This window comes from Crinia signifera, chromosome 2, assembly GCF_055691185.1.
Source record: "Crinia signifera chromosome 2, ASM5569118v1, whole genome shotgun sequence".
Taxonomy (NCBI): Eukaryota; Metazoa; Chordata; class Amphibia; order Anura; family Myobatrachidae; genus Crinia; species Crinia signifera.
This window is the reverse complement of record NC_139218.1, coordinates 326,406,615-326,426,423: the sequence shown is the minus strand read 5'-3', so window position 1 is coordinate 326,426,423 and position 19,809 is coordinate 326,406,615. Positions and strand designations below refer to the sequence as shown.

General features: G+C 41.8%; 1 protein-coding gene across 2 annotated transcripts in view; it reads right to left on the bottom strand.

Moving 5' to 3' along the window:
• Positions 1-19,809, bottom strand: part of LRP1 (LDL receptor related protein 1) — a 254,553-nt gene that overhangs the window by 118,291 nt on the left and 116,453 nt on the right. For both annotated transcript variants that reach the window (XM_083169349.1, XM_083169350.1), the window contains exons 8-13: positions 19,466-19,688; positions 17,836-18,025; positions 11,150-11,293; positions 7,768-8,004; positions 3,083-3,263; positions 452-674 (exon numbers count right to left, since the gene is read on the bottom strand). In XM_083169349.1, the coding sequence (XP_083025475.1) occupies positions 452-674; positions 3,083-3,263; positions 7,768-8,004; positions 11,150-11,293; positions 17,836-18,025; positions 19,466-19,688 (1,198 nt within the window). The remainder of the gene's footprint in view (positions 1-451; positions 675-3,082; positions 3,264-7,767; positions 8,005-11,149; positions 11,294-17,835; positions 18,026-19,465; positions 19,689-19,809) is intronic.

The following is a 19,809-nucleotide window of genomic DNA, read 5'->3' as shown; positions in this document are numbered from 1 at the left end:
GAGTAAATAAATCCAAGAATGCAAAAAATAAACTGAAACGTGGTCACAATGAGGAACTTAATTAACATAAGAACTCTACTGAGGTTGAACTTTCCACAGAATCATCTATCAATGCTTTCTTTACTGTTAGTGATATACGGCCATGTGCAATTGAATAGATGTCCATTAACCTTGAGCGGTCTTAGGCCCACAATTGCCAGATAGTGTAGATTAAAATGTAAGTTATTTCTAATGTATAACTATATGAATTGCCAAATGAAGAACGAAGGAGGGGAGAAAAGGCAGGGGGGCTTCAAGCAATTCGCTAATTGAGACCCCAGGGAAATGTTATCTTTGTGTACATTATCTCTTTAAAAAGGAGATCATCTCTCATCTAATATGAAAATGAAAGAACAAACTTTTTTTTTTTTAAAGGCAAATTAAATGAAAAAGGAGTGAAAAGCTTTCTAACCTTGCGGCCGGTACCGTTGAGGTATACCATTTCTATACGGTCATAAAAAGCATCCACCCAGTATAATATATTGTTTGGAATGTCAATGCTCAGACCGTTAGGCCAGAGAACAGCTTTAGATGTAACAAACACGCTTCGGTTAGAACCATCCATCCAGGCTTTTTCAATCTTTCCACGTTTGCTATCCTTGGGATCTTCCTCCCAGTCTGTCCAGTACATCCACCTGAAAAAAAAAAAAACACTTTTTTAAAACTATGAATGACTTGGAAAGTACAGCTCTCCAAGATGTACGGTACACTTTGCCTTCTGCAAATATTATGTCAGCATGGAACAATAAAGATGAAGCGATATAGTGAAAAGTTCTAAAAACAAATTAGAGTAAACTTTCTAACATCTGCAGTAAGAGGGCCTACACACATGCCAATATTAAGGCATTTTCTAAGTGACTTTGCTTAGTTTGGAAAAGACCCTTAGAAAATGCCTCTACATCAGTGTGTGTGTGTGTGTGTGTGTGTGTGTGTGTGTGTAGGGGATATAGCGACGGCAATGCACGTTGCTGTTGTTGACAGAGATCGATGGGCAGTGTCCAATCAATCTTGCTGGTCGCCAGTGTTCTCACGCTGTGTGTGGGCTGTCAGTTCTGTGTGCTGAGCAAGAGCTATGTGTGTAGGGACTATAATAGAAGTGTAATTGATTAGGTAAGACTAAAGAACATTTCATAATTCAGGATTCCACCCTTGTAATAAAAATAAATACATGTGTGTGTGATAATGTGTGAGATAATTAAATGCCCAAAAATATAGAGTGCTAGATTGTGTACTCCTCTGGAATGATGCAATACAAATAAAATGTCCATGAGAACTAGAATGTGGTCAGCACAGTGCCATAGTGGTTAGCATTTATGTCTGACTATACTGGTGCAATTGTTTTAGTGCCCACCAGGCCCTATAAATGTGTGGAGTCGGTATGGTCTTCCAAGATCTGTATGGGTTTGGTTCTTGCGTGTTCTCCCCAGGTCTGTATGGTTTTGGTTCTTGTGAACAGGGCCCTCTCCGCATTGCTTGATTTACATAGTTGTCACTGCACACAGTGAAGCCCCCATACACACTACAGGATAGAATGAAAGACATTGTTCACTATATTGCCTAGAGTTCACACTTAATATCCTTACCTATGTGTTCTCCCACGTGTCGTTAACGATTTATTGAGGTCTACAGAACTTGCCGGTCAATTTGGCTATAATCGCCAAATGACCTGCATGTTCAGTGGCCAATAACTATAAGTGTGTATGCAAAATATCAGCCGGCCGCTGATGATATTGCGAACTGTATTGGCCGCAGGGTCGGCAAATTTGCAAAGGTTTGCATAAACTCGTATTTCTGTAACTTGCAGTCATGCTACATCCTTTGTACAGTGTAATGGAATACCTGTAGGATCTTCTAAATAAAGAGAATAGTAAATAAGACTCTGCAGAGTGTGCGCAAGATGTGGGTGCTATATAAGAAACGCTAATAAAGTTCAGTAATACTGTTAAAAAATATATATATTGGTGGGTCATGTGTGTGTTTAAAGTGTTATTGTTCTTTTTTAGAAGCCATGTTGTAATTGTTTCCCTGCAGAACCCTTTACTAGATTTACTTACCAGATGTTTAGCATACTGTATGTAATCTAGACCTAAATAATTTCAGAAAAGAATACGCAAGATTGGACTGTCTAGTAGGGGACAATTATTTTGGATAGAGCACAACTGTTACAGGTTGAGTATCTCTTATCCGAAATGCTCGTGACCACGAGCATTTTGGATCAGAGATTTTTCCTGGTTTTGGAATAATTTTTTTAAACATACTTAACTGTCCCCTGGTGGTGCCCCGATGGTCCCTCGGCATCCACGGTGTACCCCAGCAGGCCTTCAGCATCGTCTCCGGCGGTCCCAGCAGTGCATTGCGCAAGTTCCCAGGCCTGCCGGTGATGTCTCCGACGCGTGTGAGTACAAGTGCAATGCACTCCTGGGACCGCTGGGGATGCCAGAGAGGATGCTGAAGGCCTGCCGGGGGACACCATGGACGCAGAGGGACCACCGGGGCACAGGTAAGTATGTTAAAAAAAAAAAAAAAAGGAAAGATCCCTTTTCCAAAATGCTTGTGGGCCCGAGCATTTCGGATAAGGGATACTCAACCTGTACCAGTTGTGCTCTATCCAAAATAATTGTCCCCTATTAGACCGTTCCATCTTGCATATTCTGAATTCTTGAACAAAAAACAAAATTAGAATTATTCCAAAAACCCACTGTTAATAATAATAAATATGATAAATAATTCAGATAATAGATCTCTGGATATGGGATACTCAACCTGTATATGGATTATAGTAATGAAGGTGACAAATGAGGTGAGACCATCAAAAGTTAGCTGGTGAATTGACATGAATATATTTTTGGTTAAATGATTATATTTAAAGTTACATGAATTACGTAAGATTTTCAAGACCTACTAATGGTAATACATCATTACACTGCAAGTAATACTTTGCAATACTATTTTCAGAGATACAGAAAATCCTAAAAACATAGCACATTGCCAATATGCCAGTACTAATTTAGCTCAATGGATGGCAATCCTACGTCTGTCTTACCCATTCAGTGGGTCTACCACAATTGCTCTAGGATGAGTCATCTTGCCCTCTACTATGGTTTTTCGAGACTGTGAAGCCTTCTCTAGACGTGCCACACTGATGGTCTTCTTTGGCCCATCATCTGTCCAGTACAGGTTGTTTCCCATCCAATCTACAGCAAGACCTTCCACATTATGGATACCTTTAAAACACAATTTGAATCCATTCAAAATACAGTTCTGTCATAACAAGAGTGAGCTCATGTCGGGAAACCCATCATCATTAACTTAACCTCTGTGGTGTGAACTGTGACCAATTTTTATTCAATAAACGGAGACTAAGATATGAATTTTTGTTCTGTAAATACTCAGCTTTTACTTGTTAAACCACGCATTTAAAATCTTGCCTTTCCTGTGCAACACCACTCCATTTTGCCTGCTGCATTCTGGGTAAGGGATACATTTTAAAGCTACTCCAGTATATTAAAAACAGCATTTCTGCTACTGTAGTTTGGGTGATTGAATAATATATTAGTTATTTCAAAGCGTGATTTTCCAGGAAGGGTTTTGTCAAGAATAGAAAATGTTTGAATTGCTATATTTGAATTTCAGAATGATATGGGGACCATTCAAATGAATTATATGGAACAGTGTGACAGTACACAGTACATATAATAAGAACACAATGCATTTATAGCATGTATTTCAGAAACAGAGTACAATCCCCAAATTGACACCTTCATTGTAATTATGGATATTCTGTATCATTTTTTTCAAACTAAATAAAATATATGTTTCAGAGAGGAGAGGACAGCTTCTCTTGCCAAAAGCTGGGTTAAATTGTGGCTACCAAATTATCCTACCACAGCAGCATCCAAATCACTGAAAGAGAGATCATTTTAAAGGGAACACATTCAGAGAATTGTCTGCACATGTATTTTATTTTGATTGCCCGTGGTTACGCCACAATCTCAGGTCTGCAGATCAATATTGCAGTTAAAAAATGTTTTTGTAAGAAATTTTGCATTTTGTGATAGAGTAGTTTACATGATTTTCCTAGGGTAAATAAACAAACTAGGAAATCGGACTCATTCACATCTTATTCCTTGGTAAGAACATAAACCAATTTATCACAACTGTGACAAATCTGAGAACATCTACTTCTTCATGGCAGGCAAAAAAATACTCTAGTATATGTCTTTAATGGCAGATATTAAGAATACAATTGACTTGTGAAAAATAACTGGTCCCAAATATTATTATAAATATTTATTGGGCGCCCAAACAACGGACTTTCCACAATCTCAGAAGGCAACGAGCAGAAACGGGTCTCCTGCTGATAACCGAAAACAAAACAGAACTTCTTATAAAACTATACACATAGGTCTACCATATATTTAAAGGGAGGGGGTGGGGGGGGGGGTTTAAATCCTGGCCGATAACTCCAAAAGTCATATACAGTATATCGTCCAGGACCTATTCAATCCCGGTAATTTCCATTTGGAACACAGTGTTGCAGATTTGGCTCTTTGAAAAGACGAATCTGCATTGGCATAAACGCCTGCTCATTTTTTTGAATTTGTGGCTGTTTCTGCATAAACACGTGGGTTTGCTTAAAAAGAAAAAACATTGAATAGGTTGAATGTGAATTCGATCTTTTATAGGTGAAACTTGACGAGATTTCCAACTTTTGGAAATATTTGCATTGATAGCATACCGCTTTAATCCACGCTCCAAAATAATTTACTTTACTCAATTATTATGATAAAAGTACATTAATTGCCTTGCCCAGTTTTTGTGGTTACCAAACTGTATAACAAAAATGTCATTGTATATGCAATTTGTATATTAATTCAAAGACTATAAATCAAGCAGGAACATGGGCTTTTTTCTCCAATTCTAAGCTGTAAATGACAGCTGAAGTGTCAGGGAGAAAGACATCTGAACCATAACACCTAGTTAATTAGCTGGATTTTTCCAGGCTGGACAGCTCATGTCACACACATAAAAGAATGTATAAGCCTCCGGGAACTAGGGGAGAGGAAAGGGGAATCATTTGGCAGTGAAAGCAGGGCTATTCTTTAATTCCTTTGCAACAACCAGACTCAAAATACAACACTGCCTAATCATGACTACTCACACATAGAAAACTCTAATCAGACTAATACCAGTGAATAACCTTCACAAAAATAACACACAGACCTGAATTTGGCACGATTTTGTGAATGTACACAACACTTGAGAATGGTCTCATATTGATTTCAAGGCTTCCAATGCAAGGTGCATTCTGTATAATTCATGACAGCAATGAGATATATGCTAACATACTGTGCAGTTTGTGGGGGGGGAAAACGATGGATCCGCCGATGGAAGGCATGGGGAAGATTGAGAGTATATCTTACAGATTAGGTTCATGAACACGCCTAAAGTGCAGAAATAAATCATTTTGCAGGATCGGAAATAAATGAAATAATGGGTAAAATGGGTTATTATCATTTATTTTTATGGCGCCACAAGGGTTCCAAAGTGCCGAACAATACATAAATGAGCAAAAAAAAACAAATAACGAATTACAGCTTAAGACAATTTACAATAAGTACACATGGTAAATAAAGAGTTGCATCAAGGGAAAGGACACTGAAGCAATTTTTCTGTTCATGAGAGCTTAACTTCTAAAATAGAGGGGCAGACAGACAGGGGTGACACAGAAGGTGTAGAAGGGAGCATAAAAAGAAACTTAGCATGAGAGAGGGCTGGGTTTAATGAAGAAGTGGGTCTTGAGAGCCTGTTTAAAGTTTTGTAGGGAAGCGGAGAGTATGATAGGGTGGGCTAGAGAATTCCAGAGAGGAGATAAATAGTGAAATTGTGGGAGGTGAGGTTATGCGGTAGGGTGGGAAGATGATCAGCTCAGTCTTAGACATGTTACGTTTAAGAAAGCACTGGGACATCCAAAAAAGAGATAGTAGAGAGGCAGTTAGAAATTCCAGTGAAGAGCGAGGGAGAGAGATCAAGAGAGGAGAGATCGATATTGGGGTATATTCAATGCCTTTTGGCGAGCTGTGCAGATAGCGAGCCATCACAGCTAGCGGGTCAGTATTCAACCCCCACCCCCCCTCCCTTGCTGGGCTTTTCCAGCAAGGTGGAAATGGCTAGTGCGGCTGTCAAAACGACGAGGGTCGCCTCTATATGCAGCAGGCTCACTGCATTAGCGGCGAACCTCACCGTACGGGGGAATCCTCGCTGTCCTCTGACGGCTAGTATTACGCCAGAACATAAATAGGGTGAGCAGCCGGTGAGGGGGTTAGACAGCAAGGAAGGCTTGTTTTCGGCGATCTGAGTAAGGCTGTTATAGACAATGCTCTCAAGGAGTTTGGAGGTAAAAGGAAGGAGAGTGTGGCAAATTCAAATGCAGATAGTGAGGAGGGGAGGTGAGGGTGGGCAGAGGAGAAAGTTGATGGTGGCAAAGAGGTGTCGGGGGTTAGAGGATTGTAATGAGATTATGTTTTTGAAGCAGGCATGTTTGACAACAGAAAGGACAGCACTGTGTGATGAGAACATAAACTTGGAATGAAAGAAGTCTGCTTCAGAGCGTGATTTCCCTGAGGGAGGGAGGGGGAGAGGGAGGGGGAGAGGGAGGGGGAGAGGGAGAGGGAGAGGGAGGGGGAGGGGGAGAGCGCGAGAGAGAGCGCGAGAGCGCGCGAGAGAGCAAGCGAGAGCGAGCGAGAGCGCGCGAGAGAGCGCGAGCGAGAGCGAGCGAGGGAGAGAGAGAGGGGGGAGAGAGAGAGCACAAGAGAGAACGCACGCAAGAGAGAAGAGGAGACCGAATTGTCAAGAAGAGGGGATAAGGAAGCTGTGTCAATGGACTCAATGTTATTCTTAGTGACTGTAGCCTCAGGGATTAGAGATGGAGAAGCACAGAGGAACAATTAAAGTAAACGGGATGGTCAGGGGGGGGGGGGAGTTGGAGAAGTCAGAAATAGCATAGCGTTAATGAAGACTAGATCAAGTTAGTTTCCACTTACATGGGATGGTGAGGAGGTCCACTGGGAAAGACCAGATGATGATGTGAGATTAATGAGTTTAGAGGCAGAATATTCTGTGGGGATATCAATTGTGATGTTGAAATCACCTATGATAACAGAGAGAATCTCTGGAGAGGAAGTAGCAGGAATTTAGTGGGAATGCCTGGGGGACAGGAAATTAGAGCTATGCAAAGGTGAATAGGTTGGAACAGGACCTCAACTGTAGAGAATGTAGGAGATCGTTCTTGGTGTATGGTTTGATGAGGACAGCAGGACCCAAACGCCACCGCCTCATCGAGTCACAGGCCGGGCTGTGTGTATGTGTGTCTCACACCAGCAGAGATAGCAGCTGCAGTGGTGTCGGTGGGGGAAATCAAGGTTTCTGTAATGGCTATGTCCCATATACTGTATTTATGAGATGCATTTTGCACTTTAGAATGTGTATTTTTCAGATGTAGTTTGAGCAACGTAATCAGATTTTTTCAATTATGATTCCCATATTGAAAAGAATTCCACCCTCATAATGGAGCCATACATATTGCTATTTGAGCATTAACCTCATTAGAAAAACTGGAATGTGTAAGTGAATGAGAGGTAAGGCCAGTAAGACAGCAATGTAAATACTACAGATCCATAGACTTTGCAATACACGAATGCCCCTGAGCACTTGGCAATATGTCCTCACCTTCATGAAGAATGTTTTCTCGACCAGTGCCATCAATTTTCTGTCTTCCGATCAGAAAGCTTGTGGTGTCTGCAAAGTACACAAACCCATACTCTGCATGGAAGTCCAGAGCACGAGGGTTCATTAGGTTCTCAATGGGTATCATGTGCTCATCTGGTATATTGGCTCCCATGTCCATTCCTCGAATGATACCTGGACGTCCTCGACCATAAACCAGGAATAGTTCATGCTCCGGCTCTGAAACAAAAACAAGTCTCAACTTAGTAATTGCTAAAAGAATACAAACTCAACTAAAAAAAATTGGGTTTTATGGTTCAATCTCTACACATATACCACTTTCACACAGCAAATGAAATTCCCAGTTGAAGCAGTTTCATCCAGGAATATCATGAAATACTGTACACGGGTCTTTTTCTGTGTGAAAGGGTCGATCCGGATCTTAAACTCTGGTTCTCCAACCCTGCGAAAGAACAGGGTCAGAGACCTGGAGTTTAAAATCCAGATCAACCCTTTTACACAGACAAAAACCCTGTGTGAATAGAGCAAATCTCCATTTCTAACATTTAGACCTGGAGAAGATTTGCTCTCCTGTGTGAAGGGAGTCTGACAGCGGTGGTCGAATAACCCGGCGCTTCAAATGCCGGGTAATTGCCGGGTTATTGGCAGCCGCTGTTTGAAAGCGGTAAAAAGAGATATAAACCTCAACCTGCCCATTTCATTTACATACTTGAGAAAAATAAGAAAATAATCACTATTTACTTTTTCAGTAAATCTCAAGATTTTGATTTAGATATTAGCAAACATTTTAAAACAATTGACAGATAACATTTGGTCTCCCCATCAACTGGGACACCAGAAAACCTTTTGAACTTTCAGGCGGAGAAAGCGTTCTATAGAATTGCCTCTCCAGCATACAATCTCTTGGTATTTCGGGTATTTCTCCTTCATAAACAAAACCTAAAGCAACCTTAAACCACTTTGGGAAATGTAACCGTAGGATTTATATGAAGATTGGCACTTTTCTAGGGTGACCTTTATCCCTTCTGGTTTTTGTTATTTTAATTGAACGCACCAGATCCCACACACTGCAGATAATCTCCACTAAGGCAGATAATATTATTACATTTATCAAACCCTGTAATCTCTCATGTAATCATCTGCTGAAATTCACACTAAGAAAATGATTAAGCTTGCTAAGTAATCACAATATATAACAAACCATGAGTATCAGGATCACTGCTTACACTCACTGCCTTTTTATTTTTTATAAATGACTATTGGTCTGAAATTATTTGGGATAGCAGTTACCAGCTCCTTTTATACTCTGTAAAGGATAGATTGTTCCCACTGCTCAGAGCCATTCATAACCATTTGAAGAAGTAGAACAGTTGATTCAAATTTAAGGAATAGAATTAGAGCCACAAAGAAATAAGTATTTTCCCCAGGGTTCTCTGCCCTTTTTAGACACAATTACTTTTCATTAAAAAAAAAACCAATGTACCAAACACAATAGTGTATTAACAATGGGTACATATACGTGCCCCCAAGGCAGACAAGCCCCATGGCACTCACTGCACCCATAAATTGCTTAATTTAAGTAAATGGGGAATGCTAAAATCTAGAGGGCTGAGGTGATCCTCTGCATCAGCTCAGTGCTGGTCTCCACCCCTGTAATCTGTCTCTTCAGTCTCCAAGGTCAGATTTGCCAGCATTTGGCTCCACCCCCTACCTCCCACAGTCTGTTACTCCAGTCTCCAGATAAGCGATGATCGGGGAAGGTGTTAGCACCAATTGACTTTGCACACAGGCCCACTCATTTCTAGAAGTGCCCTAGACCAGTGGTAGCCAACGCCAGTCCTCGAGAGCTACCAACAGTTCCCGTTTTCGAGATCACCTAGCTTGTGCACAGGTGCCCTCATTACTGACTGACACATTATAAATGATCCACAGGTGGAGCCAATTACTTCACTTATGATTCTGTGAGGAGACATGGAAAACGTTAACCGTTGGTAGCTCTCAGGGACTGGAGTTGGCTATCCCTGCCCTAGACTCCCTATTCCCAAAAAATTTGTTAGCCCCAGATTCTCTTAAATACTACCAAGCAGACCAAGTATGGAGAGGCAAAGTGGGGAGAAATAAAGTACTAGGCAGTCAGAGCCTAGCTATCAGTTTACAGCAGATGTTTAAAAAATGACAACTAATGAGATGATTGGTACTTTATTGCTCTCCAAGCTTTGGGACATATGAACCCAAGTGAGCCATCTTGTAAATGGGCATCTATGTGTCCTCAGATACTGGGTTGGTACTCAGCAATCAGACATGCAGACTTGGATCTAAACAATTCATTATTTCTATGTTCCCCAAGCCCTATATAATGCTGGATATAAATAAAATTCAATACACATACAGAGACTCAACATTTCATACTGATTCCGCCATTCACAACAGTTATTTAGCACAACTGCTATTAAACACTGGGAAGAGCACGCTGATATGGAGCAGTGGTCTGTCATCAAAGAAGCCGGGAATTGATTAAATTTGAACCATCTAAAAGGTAATTTTCCAACAAATTGCTATTTTATATACAATCCATGCAGAAGGACACAAAAGTGATGGTTCGCCAGCCCAGCTGTGTTGGACGAATTGTAGACTTTCATCCACACCAGTGGGATGGTGGTCCACACATTCCCCAGTACAGGCTTTTGGACATAAATAATGTGATAATTAAGAGGAGGCTCACCTCTATGGAGTAGTCAATGTACAGCCGCGAAAGGATATACATACGGAGCTGTGCACTCTTCTAGCAATGCACTTTAATGTGTTAAGGTGACATTTTTTACATAGGAAGTCATGAAAATTGGCAAGCAAACTTATATAGGAAAAGTAAACTTTTTTTAATTTGAATTTATATAACAAATGTGAGGGATGCTGGCATTTTTAGCAGATACTTTGCGCATCTCTCACAGAGATGTTGGCACGCAAAGGGTGAAGGTTTCCTATGGAATAGTGTAAGCATTGCTTTGTAATTACATTTAAGTTCATCCCAATTTGATAACCATTGATTCATTTAACTGACAGGTTCTTGGGAAAATGAAGGGAGATGATAGATAGATAGATAGATAGATAGATAGATAGATAGATAGATAGATAGATAGATAGATAGATAGATAGATAGATAGATAGGACAGACACACACACACACACACCTTACTTTTAGATTATCTTTACAAAAGCACCACAAAATTCAATCCATATACAAATATAATGTCAAGTACAATAAAACATTTTTTTTATAAAGCGGAGTATAATAAAACAAAAGAAGTAAACTTAAAATACAAAATAATGTAACTATAAGAATGCATTAAAGAGGTGCAGAACTTACTTTTGCATGACTTGCCATCACTGCCAAGGCTGAACCCCGATCGGCAACGACAGGTTTTGCTTTTATGAGTGTTGGAAAGTAGACAAATATCTGAGCAACCTCCAGGTTTCTTGTACTGATCCAGCTCACAGGCGTGGCTCCTCACTGGAGGGAAATGCAGAAGATGATCACTGCTTTTGTTGTAAGAGTAATAATGACACTATATTATTTAACCTGGCACCGCCAACTGGTGTAGGTTATGGTAGAACGTGCAAATAGTGTCAAGGTCAATATGATCATGGTCGCAAAAGACAAAATGTAAAAAAAAAAAAAAACGGGTTGACAACATTTTTTATTTTTTTGTGTGTGTGTGCCAATTTGTAGATTCCCAAATTGGTGTATCATGTCCCTGCAAGTGGTTCACATCTCTTGCCATGCCTCGGGCACTTTACCATTCAAAGCCAAAACCCACATGGTAGGCAAAGCATGAAAAAGCCAAAAAAAAAAAAAAAGAATAACAAATTAGCATGTTGATCTTTTTGTGCGTCAATCTTTTGCCTATGTTGACCATTTGCCGACCGACTGACTGTCAACCTATTGACCAGATATCCGGGTGCAGTATCGACCTGGTGACTGGATAACCGGATGCAGTGCCACATTTATCTAAAGCATTTAAGCTTACCATCCTGCACAGCACCGTCCATTACCAATATATATTTTTGTTTTAAGAGTAAACTAGGTACTTCTGTAGTTTCACGGCGCCAGCATGGCGCCGTGCTACTTCCGGGTTCTACACTCGCCACGAAATATGTCAAAAAAAGTAACTTAACTCCATGCCAACATGGATAGTTCATACCCCCACTATCCATGTTGGCATGGAGTTGATTTAAAATAGCGTGGCGAGCGTAGCGAGCCACCGAGCCCGCAGCGTGGGCGAGCGAAGCGAGCACCGCAAGGGGACTCAGACGCACAGCGCCATACTGGCGCCGTGAAACTACAGAAGTACCGTAAACTACTACACATTAAGCGCCATTAAATTATGTAATACAGCATTAATATTAAACCTTATCATGTGTAACATTGTGTCTATGCAACCATTGTAAAATCCCACTAATATAAAAAAATAAATAAAACACACACACGTTATACAAACATTACATTTATTTTCAAAAAGTCGTAGGGTAAATAAAAATAATCCCAGACTAAATAACTAATTTTCCACCATGCCCAATAAGAATCCTTTCAATTTCAAAAGATCAGTCAGGAGGAGGAATAATACTTGATTAAAAATGGCTATGCACATAAAATGGGTTTTGAATGGAACCATGTAACTGAATTAAGGGGTCATGCATTGCCAATATTGAACAGACCACATTTGTTAACATTTTTTATTTTTTAAACCTTTGTGTAATACTACAAGTCAATGTAAATAGATACACCAGGCCTATATTCTCACCATACACTATCTATTACAGCTCCCAAGGTTAGTCACTAATTCCTACTCTAGCCATAACTGTTCATGACATTAAATTCCTGGTAACGTATTACATAATATTAGAAATAGGGAAACACTATACTATCTGACATAGAAATATATTATTACTACTTGCAGAATTACAGAACGAAAACACAAGCTTTTAAAGTGATTGGGTTTTGGTATAAACATACTACTTATGTATGCAGTTTAATTTCATTGTGATGATTGATTTTTAGAGCAAACAGTGAATGTCATCCTGCACATACAGTGGCAAACGCGCAGTTTTCAAAGGGGGTTTCCCCCAACGAATGGTTACAAACCAGAAAAAACTCCAAAATACATCATTGTCACCCCCTCTCACCCCCCAAAGTTAGAAAATGCACCATTACCCCACCACCAGACAGCTCAGACACCATCCCCCCTAAAGACACCATTACCACCACACCCACAGACACCATCACCCCCCCCCCCCCCTCACCCCCACACACAGCCAAGGCACCATTACCACCACACCCACAGACAGCAGACACCATCACTCCCCTCTCACAGCAAAGGCACCATTACCCCCCTCCCCCCTGCCAGCCCCCTCACCTTGCTGCTGCACAGGAGTGCCATGTACTAGAGTCTCCTTCCATCATGAGTGCTCACCTGATCCAAGCAGAACTTATTACATCCCCTGGCACACACCTGCAGCGTTTCTCTCCCTGCCTCATCCGACCGACTAGCCAAGGCTCAGACACGAGAGAGAAGCCGTGCTCTTCAGCTCCCCCTACAGGCCGCTCACTCAGTGGCATAGCAATAGCTCCGCAGCCCCCCGCGGTCGCTTGGAGGAGCTAGGAAAGTTTTGGCACCTTGGGGTCTGCGGAAGCTATTGCCAACGCCGAATCTCTGATGCCCGGTGCTTCTCCTCCTCCTGGCCTTCTGTTATTTGTAAAATAGATGCCCCACTCACAGCAGTTATTAAGGATACTAGGAGGAGGCAGCAACCTCCTCTTGCACCCTAAATAAGGGCCTGCTGTAAGCCGGCGGCCATTTTGGATGTGACATTCAGAGAGGAGAAGGAGCGCTGGGACTGAAGATAGCAGCAGGTCCAGGAAGCGGATCGTAGTGGCAGAAGATGCAGCGGTGAGGGGGTAAGTGTGGGTGCGCACACATTTCAGTGGCGAGGGGGCGCCCCAATTGTAGTTCCAGCACTGCGCTCACTGCACAGCAGCCTTTCTGCAAAAGTAAAGGGACGCAGCTTCTGTAGCTCTGCCGGCTTCTGACTGCGGGAAGACACCCTGCTCTCACTTGAACAGATTGCTCGGTGAGCAGGCGAGGTTTTCAGATGCTCCGAAACCCCCCTGCGTGCGCGCCTGAGATAGCTGGCATTTAGTGCCTGATTTCCAACCAACTACATTGTGGCAGGTAGTAATCCCTCTGTTGGATACAAAATGTACGATTAAATGAAATGGGGGGGGTGACTTATTTTCTGCTTTCACATTGCAAAATGAAGGCTCGCACCAGGACTTTGAAACGGTTCAGTCATTTTGGGATGTTCACATCCCCACTTAACCAGTATTATTGCCGGTTCGCTGAAGTCATCCAGTGGTGCGGGGGAGGAGGCAGCACTTAGACCTGGCTCTGCCTCCTACATAGTGTGAACGAGAAACCGGTTGCTCAATCCGTTTAACCCGTTAACACCACCAGTCAACACAGCAATGTTTTTGGGACACTGTAACCCCTTTCACATTGCACTAATTACCGGGTCAAACTGGCTTGTACCCGGTAATTAGTTGCGATGTGAAAGGGGTATAAGCTGTCTAGATCATTTAGAAATTAAGCACATAGACAACGCCCAGGTGCATAGTCATTGCCTGTTCAGATCGTTCACACATTTATTATTTATTAACAGATTACACATATTCCGCAGCGTTTTACAGGGTATATTTGAATATTCAGTCCCTTCCCCAGTGGAGCTTACAATCTATGTTTCCCAACACATGTACAGACATTCTAGGGTTAATTTGTTGGGAGCCAATTAACCTACTAGTATATTTTTGGATTCTGGGAGGAAACTGGAGTACACGGAGGAAACCCACGCAAGTACGGGGAGAACATACAAACTCTGTAGTTAGAGCCATGGTGGGAATTGAACCCATGACCTCAGTGCTGTGAGATAGTAATGCTAACCATTACACCATCCGTACTGCCCCCTGCATGCAGTCAAGATCTAGATAGTTTGCCTGTATGTGCATAAAGTACACAGTGGTCAGCACAGATCTCCATGTACAGTATATATGGGCAAACTAGCTGGGAAATAGTCTACCCTACATCAATTATCCAATCTCACTAAACAGAACTATCTTGTGTGTATGCCCCATAGGCACATCGCCAGCAACTGTTCAGATGGTTAGCTCACAATCAAGATCTCAATAGAGCACCTGCATGTGCTTTAAGAACAAAGGGGTTAGCACAGATCGCTCAGCACACACCGCTACGTGTGTATGGCCAAACTAGCTAACCGGCAAATAGTCTACATTACATAGCTTAGAAAACACGGGGTTATGTTTTTAGAACTAATTTTAAGAATTAAAAATCTAATTATAATATTGGAGCCAGATACAGATGAAGCCAGCTTCATCTTTGCAGGGGCTGGCAATACATTCGCCAGCCCCCGGCTCCTGCCAGGGGGCGCGCGCGCACGAGATGTTTGCGTGCTCCATGGCAACGGAGCTTGCCCCTGAAGCGGAGATGGGCAGGATGCCGCTGCCCCGCTGTCGAAGACTGGGGCGCGCGTCAGACGCACGCGTGTCCCAGTTTTAATGGAGTCCCTCTCCCTCGGTGCTCGCCAGAGTGAGGTGCTGGCGAGCACCGGCACTGAACAAGAGAGGCTCCATCTGTATACCTTAAACGTGTGTGACTGACCCAATCGCGGCTGTGGTACATGCATGTTACATCAAATGTGCATGCATCAACGGTAATGAAGAGGACCGGGAACAATGGGGATAAGTATAATAGAACGGGAAGACCAGCGCGACTGAGGTGGCCTAGTAGATGTCAGATCCCTTTACTTAAGTTACGCCAGAAATAGGTGTTGGCATTGTGGAGTACCATTAGAGAAAAAAACACTGTATACAGTACAAGCCAGTAAAACAACAAAGACTGAGGTGAACATCTAATATTAATCCAAATTAAGAGATTCATTTCTTATCCACCCCTACTGTACAATAAATGAAAAAAAAAAACCTGCTGTCCATTGCCAAATTTACTAAACGGAACAAGCAGTAGTAAAGCAAAGAACACAATTTTATATAGTCTCCCTTTCTGTGATAGGTCTGTTTTATCATCACACAGATGTTTGATTATACAAAGCAAGAGGATGCGGTGAATAATCAGTCTACAAAAGTCAAGCAATAACAAAAGGAAGCCATCTAACTAAAGGGAAAACATATACTGTGATGAATGTTACAGGCTCTTAAAATCCAGTAACTGCCTTTGCTGTCTAAGTATTTAAACAAAAGCAATTTTAACAAGACGCTAATAAAAAAAAATACTACAAAAGGATTTCATGGCAGTGGTTACTGTATCGGGTGACTTATGTGACCTTAGACACCGTTTATTAATATCTTAATTAGGCCAGGTAAGTTTTCACTGATGTATAAAATAGTAACACAATCTTTGAGCTTTGAGGAATGGTTAATCCACATTGTATTTGTAAATTCCCAATTGTAAGAATTTATCGTCATGGTGACGGTCAATGAATGAGGTAAAGTTTACATATAAGTTTTGAAGAGGTCATCCATCTGTGATAACTGCATGACTAGATATAGGGGGTATGCAAGTACCCACGATCATTGACTGTGGGTAGCTGCTATACCAGGGACTACGAAATTATCCCGGGGATTATGCTTCTGCCTCCGGCAGGGGATTCGAATCCCTGAAAATGTAGGTGTTTCTCACAAAAATGTTGTTTTCACTGAACAGGTATGTTTCCATAAGAAAATTTTTTTTCCAGGCCACTTTATAGTTTAGCACAGAAATCCAAAAAATATCAGAGAAATATTTTGATAAAATTGCCAAAAAAAAAAAGAAGATTTTTTTTCTCCATGAATTCCCCCTATAAAATGTATTTTTGCCAAGTGGAAGTGTCTGATATTGGCAGCACACAAATTGCCAATTTAATTACATACCACAGTGAATTTGCATATGTAGCAAAGAGGATTAGGTGATCAGTATAAACCTTAAGAAATGTGAGCAGATTATTAAGAATACACATACACTGCACAATATCAGGACATTTAGGCCAATATCTTGCCAAGAATGACTGGATAACCAATGAGCATTTCTAGTCATTTTTGAGTTTTATCGGTACTTATCTATTTGCAGGGCGCCCACTAAGCAAATAGCTTAGTGGGCGATTCTGCGTAAGAAAAATCGCATGCAATGCAATTTTCCTATGTAATAAATTTACTGATCTCTGGGCTTGGGCAGTGTGATGAGTTCGCATCGCATTGCGATTTTATAGGGTGCGATGCCATTTAATTTAGAATACACTTGTATGACATACAATGGGATTTAAGCAGCCCCCCACCCCGAAGTGTGGCGAGCGCAGCGACACCCGTGAAGGGCGGCGGAACGTGTCCTCCCGACCTTTTCATACCCCCACTATCCACGTCGGCGTTGAGTTGATTTGAAATAGTGTGGCAAGCGCGGCGAGCCACCGAGCCCCACGAGGGGACGCGGATTACGTTACATGTATTCCGCGTCCGCTCACCACACTATATAAAATCAACTTCACGTGGATAGTGGGGGGTTTGAAAAGGTCGGGAGGACGCATTCCGCTCGCCACGCTTCTGGGTGGCGTGGATAGTGGGGGGGGGGGGACCTAAATCCCATAGTATGTCAAACAAGTGTTTACTACATTAAATGGCATTGCACACTATAAATCGCATGCAATTTTAAGTGCGGTGCGATCTCATCGCACCGCCCACGGACAGCGAGCAGTGAATAAATTACATAGAAAAATCGCAATGCAATGTGCCTACGGTGCCGTACGTATGCCAATTGGGCGCCCTGCTAATACATAAGTACAGTTTTATCAGAAAAATGGCAAATGGCATCTAAATTTCCCCAGATTGTTTAGCCGGTACACAACTTAATTATACACATACTCTTGATAACCATACTACTTACAGATACAGTAGAAAAGTTACACAAATACTTTAACACTCCTTGGGATCTGTCTTACCAGTTGGCTGCCTCCGTTGGTGGTAAATGTGTAGAGCTCCGCCTTTATCCACCCTGGTCACAACCTGGTGCTCTGTACTGTTGAATCGATTGACACGGATCACACTGGTTTTCTGCTGCACATTGGCATGGTCTGTATTTGTAGCATACAAATAATTCTCGAAAACTGTAAGACCGTACAAATGTTCTATCTGGTAGAAAGACAATGAAACAAGAACTTAAGATAAATACTTAAAATATTCTGAAATCCTGAAAAGCACAGGGAAATAATACATTCCATGAAATCAGGTTGAATCTTCTCAAACTACAGGACTTGCTTTCATGATCTTATTACAGTTAGCATAGTGATAGTCATGATATTGTAGGTATTATGCATGTGTATGTCAGGCCTAAACAGGAAAATGACAGATCCATGATATAACCAGAAGCTAAAAATAGGCCTTTTACAGCACATATACCATTGCACTTTTACCCTAACCAGATTTAGGTCAGATATCCAAGCAGTGCCTAGACATTCCGCCATCTGAAACTGTAAATAACTTCCGCAAGGTGAATAGATGCCGCACACAGGCATAGATTCACCTCCTCCCTGTCTCTATTGCTGTCTGCACAGTACAGCAGACAGCAGCGGAGGCTGTGTGTGCCCCCGCCCAACCTGCAGGGGAGGGGGGGGCAGGGGAGTCCGGAGGTTGGGCTTCCACCATTGCTGCAAACGGGAGCTGGGTTGGATCACATGACGTACCCATTTATGCTGCCTTCTACACGGGACTTCTACCTAGGTCCTGACCAGGGTAGAACATGAGTAGGACCTGGGTAGAAGTCCCATGTAAAGGGACACAAGTTAACCCAAAAGGGGTATAATATGTATTTTAAAAGAGGCCAAATTACTTTTATGTACTGACAAGTATCAAAAAATAGAAAAAAACTTTAAACAATGATTACCCCCTACATGTGCAGACAAAACATAAGACTAATGTGGCCTACACACGTAGCAATTTAGGGGCATTTTCTAAACGATCTCACTCAATCTCTTAAAAAATGCCCCTACGTAGCAATAGCATGCTGGATATGAATTGGTCAGAGCCAGTGTTCTCACCATCAGATTCCTCAGCACACGGAGCGGACACATCGCTATGTGCTGAGCGATCTAGCATCGCTCAGAACGCGTCAGTATCTCCTCGTGTGTAGGCCCCTTAAAAAAAAAGTTTGCCATTTCAATGCGATTTTAGGAAGTAACAGGAGGGTGGCTAGACAGACGAGTGTTGAGGCCGCAACTGTGTCCATCTGCAGTTCGACTGGAAGCTGCGGCCATGTACCAATGGACATTCTGAGTAACATTAAGGCTGCTCTAATGTTTGATGTGTGACTGATGTCTGTTCAATGGTGCGACTTTGTATGTGAGCAGCGTATTTGAGATGCTGCTGGTGGACGCCTCTGCACAAATAACAGCAGCTGAGGTATTAATGTATGGTTTCAGCAGGGATAATAAAAATAAAAATAATTAAATAAATGATTTGTCACATTAGACCCCTGTCAATAAAAAAATAGACATTAATTAATTAATATTGAATATCCTGGTTACTCCAATTTATGAAAAAAAAGCCCTAGTATAAAATCGAATGGCAACTTACCAACAGTCCCTGAATGATGGTGTGCCTGTTCTTGCCTTCATAGTCCACCACTTCAATGTAGTCCAGGTACGCATCTGCCCAGTACACTAAACGGTTCACCAGATCCAAAGTAATTCCATGTGGAAAGACTATTTTACTCTCCACTAGCTTTGTTCTGTCCTGGCCATCCATATCACACCTCTCCACTTTAGGAATCTGCCCATAATCCGTGAAAAATACTTTTCTGCAAAATAGAAGATAGATCTAATGTATTATTTCTAATTGGTCTCCATCTTTTCATTTTTTTGTAGACCCATACAGAAGAGACAGCCATTTTGAAGGCTGGAATACAACAGCCAATCCAT